Raw genomic sequence first — 5,000 nt, forward strand, 5'->3', positions numbered from 1 at the left:
ACTTGCATGTGCATATATTTATATATATATATATATATATATGTGCACATGCAGACTCACTTGTATGTGCACGTGTTCACCTGTACACACATACATGTATGCACACTTGTGTAGACATACAGGCTCATATGTACATACACATACATATACACACTATTTTCTATTTTCTCTCCCTGTTTATTTCTGTGTTCCTTTCCGTCAAAGAGCATAGGCTCGAAATGTAAAAGACTTTCTCACTTCCCGGGCGTTAAACTAATACATCTGTTTGTTGGGAAGGTAAAGATAGCAAGGTCAGATATCATGATGTGTTTTCTGAACAAGCTGACACAGGGGCAAAATAAATAACATAATGTATTGCTGATCTGTGCAAACCATGCCAGCTGCTAGTGGGAGGGCAACAAAGGGCAGGAATTAGAAAATCAATGCTGATTCAATGATGATGATGGTAATATATACTTACTAGAGAATTCCTATCAGAAACAACTCCTTGGATACACACTCCACGACAACTGTCTTTCATGACTGGGGATTCAAGAGTAACAGCTTTCAGGGAGAAGAATGGGAAGAGTGAATGGTGAACCTTATCAAAGGTTTTGCTTGATGTTTCGATCCAGCTTTGTGGAACTTCACCCTAAATAGACAAAGGTGAACATTAACAATGTATATATAAATAGCAATAATTTAGCTTTGTTGTATTTGGGGATGGTCATGTTGCCAGTTTAGCCAATAAAAACACTCACACTATATATTTGGCGTTCATTTCTTTCAGCTTTATTTTATATTTATCGTATTTGGGCCAGAATTCTTTCATTGCACTTCTGTGACCTCATCAGTAATTCTTTGCAAAAAAGAAAGAAGAAAGCAAAGGACCACTGATGAGGTCACAGAAGTGTGACAAAAGAACTCTGACCGAAATAAGATTAATATAAAATAAAACTAACTCAAGTGAACACCAAATATATATATGTGTTTTCATTGGTTAAACTGGGAACATGACCATCCCCAAATACAAAAAGATCTGTTTCAACACACGAATTCACATCAAGAATCTTGCAAAATTAATATATAAACGTAATAATTTAGCTCTTTTGTGTAAAAAAAAAATAAGGAAAAAAGCCTACCTGTCACTCACAAGCAAGAGTGACATGGTAGCTAATACAATACTTTCACTGTTAGATGAACCACATTTCTAACATTCATCAAAAAGGCTGAACGTGTCTTAGCATCACTGAGTAAGACCTTTGTCAGTCGCTCGACAGCTAACTATTTAAAGCTGCTGTGGTGCCATATGGCAATGGTTAGCATCTCCAGCCTGGAACTACATCTTGTCCAGAATGTCAATCCACTGGAAGTTGTCCATGGATGTGCAACCAGACAAATAAGGGTGCACACCATTCTTTGAATATATTGCTTGTCTGGGTATCAACATTAAAGTTTCAAAGCTTAGTGGCTAACTTAGCAGAAGCTTACAATATTATTTACCATCTTTCCAACAACAACTTTATCAACATACATGCTGAGAGAGAGAGAGAGAGAGAGAGAGAGAGAGAGAGAGAGAGAGAGAGACAGACAGACAGACAGACAGACAGACAGACAGACAGACAGACAGACAGACAGACTGGCAAATACACAGACAGACAGACAAAGATAGAGTGGGACAGACAGTGAGAGATACATAGATTTCTTTTCAGTTTGTAGATGGTCAACTTTCACAAGAGAAAGTGTATGGCTGATTGAATTAATACCATAAAAATCACAAAATTCTTTAGTCTTTGAGCATATCTTTTTGTTTTATAACTGCATTATATGATATGATCATTGGATCTACAGTACCTGTTGATAGACAAGTGAACTAAGCCAACAAAAGGTAAGACTTTTAGCCACGAGCAACAGAGTACAGAGTTTTTCAAGAAATTTCAATTGCTGTGGATTTTAATTAACTGTCCGTCACTCTAAGAACGCAAGTTGTCTGTGGTCAATTGTGAAAAAAATATGAAAACAACAAATAAAATGATAAATGTATTTTATTGGTGACTTACTTCCTTGACATGAGTTTCAATCTGGAATTCTTCATAAGCGTTCACTCGGCTGATAATTTGTAACCTGGCCAAACTGTTTGGTTTGCCATGAGAGACATCATGTAACCATCTATATGTGACAGCACTCTTACTCAATGGTAATGGCTGCAACATTTCCCAAATAATCTGTTCCCAGGATTTGGTGAGATTTGCCTGAAAAAAAGTTGCACACGGTTTAGCAGGAACATCTCGAAATTGTCAGATGTTTTTTTCTTGGTAACACATGCTTCCGCACTCATTTAGAATTGGAAAATAAAAATAAAAACAATTGTTTTTGATGATATCGTTATTACTATTATTGCTGTTGTCGCTGAGAAAGAAAATCGTTTCTTAAAAAGATTATATTATTTAGATCGACTCCAGTACACAACTGGTACTTAATTTATCGACCCCTGAAAGGATGAGACGCAAAATCGAGACCATGGCAGAATTTGAACTCAGAATCTAGCAGCCGGCGAAATACTGATAAGGATTTCGTCCAGCAGGCTAACGATTCTGCCAACACACTGCCTTCGATATTACAGGAATAATATTAACTTTGTTTACATTCATTTTGAAGGATATTGGTAGACTGGCAAAATCAGAAGAGCATCAGAAGAAAATACCCTGTGGTATTTCTTGTGGTTTTTTTATGTTCTGTATTCAAATCTTAGCAGGAGCAATGTAAGGGGGAAAACTCCTAATATTCATTTCAGTACTATAAGACAATTTAAAAAAATTTCTTTATTGCCCACAGGGGGCTAACCATAGAGGGAGCAAACAAAGACAAAGGGATTAAGTCGATTACATCGATCCTAGTGCATAGCTGTTACTTATTTAATCGACCCGAAAAGATGAAAGGCAAAGTCGACCTCGGCGGATTTAGAACTCAGAACGTAACGCCAGACGAGTATATAAATATTCTCTTCTACTCTAGGCACAAGGCCCGAAATTTTGGGGGTGGGGGCCAGCCGATTAGATCAACCCCAGTTGCGTACAGGTGTTGATCTAATCTCCGAAAGGACGAAAGGCTAAGTCGACCTTGGCGGAATTTGAACTCAGAACGTAGCGGCAGATGAAATACTGCTAAGCATTTCGCCCGGCGTGCTAACGTTTCTGCCAGCTCCGTCGCCTTAGTACTATGAGACAATCATCACAAGATCGGTTTCTGATTTAGCCTGTTAAGAGTTACCTTTCTTGCCATATTATGCTTTACTACAGTAGAGAAGACTATTCTGCTTTGACTTAGAATAATTGTCCCTAGTTTATCCACTTTGCTATCCTATGAAAAGGAAGGGAGATGGTTCCAATTTGATGACAGTAATTTAAAAAATACACATAATATTTTTTTTAAATGTTGTACTTACAGTGACATTCACAGTTAAATGCTGTGTTGGCCATGTGATGCTGCCTTGGACTTGAACCTTTTGACCAACGGGACATTCTGATTCCAAACTAGAAGATTTCAGTGCAATAATTTTGCCCATTTTAGGTACTCTGTCACAATAGGAATCCAATTTCTGCTGGATTTTGATGATTTCGTTTAGATTCTTGTTTTCTAGATCATTGTATACGATTTTAAATACAACCTTGGCAGCATTTTTGACACGAATGTATGCATGGTATTGAATAGCAAGAATGTCAAAGATGGTGACATAAGCAAGTGGATCTTGCAGAGAGCTAACATCTATTTCTTTAAGAATGTTCAAGACTTTTTCACTAGCAGCAATAACTCTTCTTGATTCGGTAACAACAGAATCGATATTGACTATGTCAATAAGGGTCAGCTTCATGTGCATCTCAATGTTCTGCATACCATAAATTGTTTCCAAGGTTCTGTTAGCAAGCTCAGAAATTTTAGCAAAGAGTGTTGCATTTTGAATCTGCCTTGTTCCATTCCATAATTTCTCCAAGTACAAAGTTGTAAAGTACAGTTTGAAGGTGTTACTTCTGCTGGTACGAACAACTTGAGAGAGAGGTTCCATGAGGGGTTGTTGGTTCAATATATAGACGCTGATGTCGGCTACATTTTGAAGAACAACCGTACTCTGACTTCTGATCCAGAGGTAGGGGTTTACTTTACTGCCAAGACTTTTTAATTGGATCGATTGTGTAATTTCAGTCATCTTTTTTATCAAAACTCTGTACAAAGATTCAACCTGGCCAACATTGGTAGCATCGATCATGATTTTAAAGCTTGATTCCATGTAATCAGTAGTTTCTTGGACTAGATTCTGCAAGTCAGCAGAGACAGCTTCTGATGCCTTTTGGATGACACTGCTGTAACGCTTACTGTTGTCTTGCCATACTGGAATGGTTTCAGTAACAAATTTGGAATAATCCCTGTTAAAATGAAAGCAATATATATAATATACATACATACATACATTTATTTATATATATATATATAAATATATATATATGCACACACGCACGCGCGCGCACATACATAGATATATGTGCATATATGGGTACAGGACCTCACCAACAGTAAACAACATGAAATACGCAAACAACGAGAGACAAAAATGGAAGACAGGACAAGTAACACAACGAATGACCCCTCATCAGTTGTCAGCTGTCTATCTAATCCTCATTTCCAGCATTGAATGACAATATGAGTCTTCGAAGTCCCGTAAATACCAAAATAAAATCTTGGATTTATGGAGGGTCAAAGTTGGGAACAAAGACAGGACAGTGAAGACATACAAGGAAACCAAATAATTACAAGCATGGAGGGTCGTTGGACCCGAACGAGGGTAAAATAGCAAATACTGGAGAAATATTTTCTTTGAAAAGAGAAAAGATAGAAGACATCCAGTCCTTTGGACGTCCTGGAGGAAGAGAAAGATGGTCACGTGAGGAAAAAATGGATGATGGTCACATATATGTACACACACACACACACACATACAGCAGTGGGTATAGGTGCAGGCATGTTTG

The 5,000-nt window shown here is 37.5% G+C and overlaps 1 protein-coding gene across 1 annotated transcript in view; it reads right to left on the bottom strand.

The window, feature by feature from the left end:
- LOC128248843 (uncharacterized) overlaps positions 1-5,000 on the bottom strand; it is a 53,308-nt gene that overhangs the window by 16,929 nt on the left and 31,379 nt on the right. The window contains exons 22-24 of the mRNA XM_052970994.1: positions 3,425-4,400; positions 2,040-2,231; positions 461-631 (exon numbers count right to left, since the gene is read on the bottom strand). Coding sequence (XP_052826954.1) covers positions 461-631; positions 2,040-2,231; positions 3,425-4,400 — 1,339 coding nt within the window. The remainder of the gene's footprint in view (positions 1-460; positions 632-2,039; positions 2,232-3,424; positions 4,401-5,000) is intronic.

Source organism: Octopus bimaculoides, chromosome 10, assembly GCF_001194135.2.
Source record: "Octopus bimaculoides isolate UCB-OBI-ISO-001 chromosome 10, ASM119413v2, whole genome shotgun sequence".
NCBI lineage: Eukaryota > Metazoa > Mollusca > Cephalopoda > Octopoda > Octopodidae > Octopus > Octopus bimaculoides.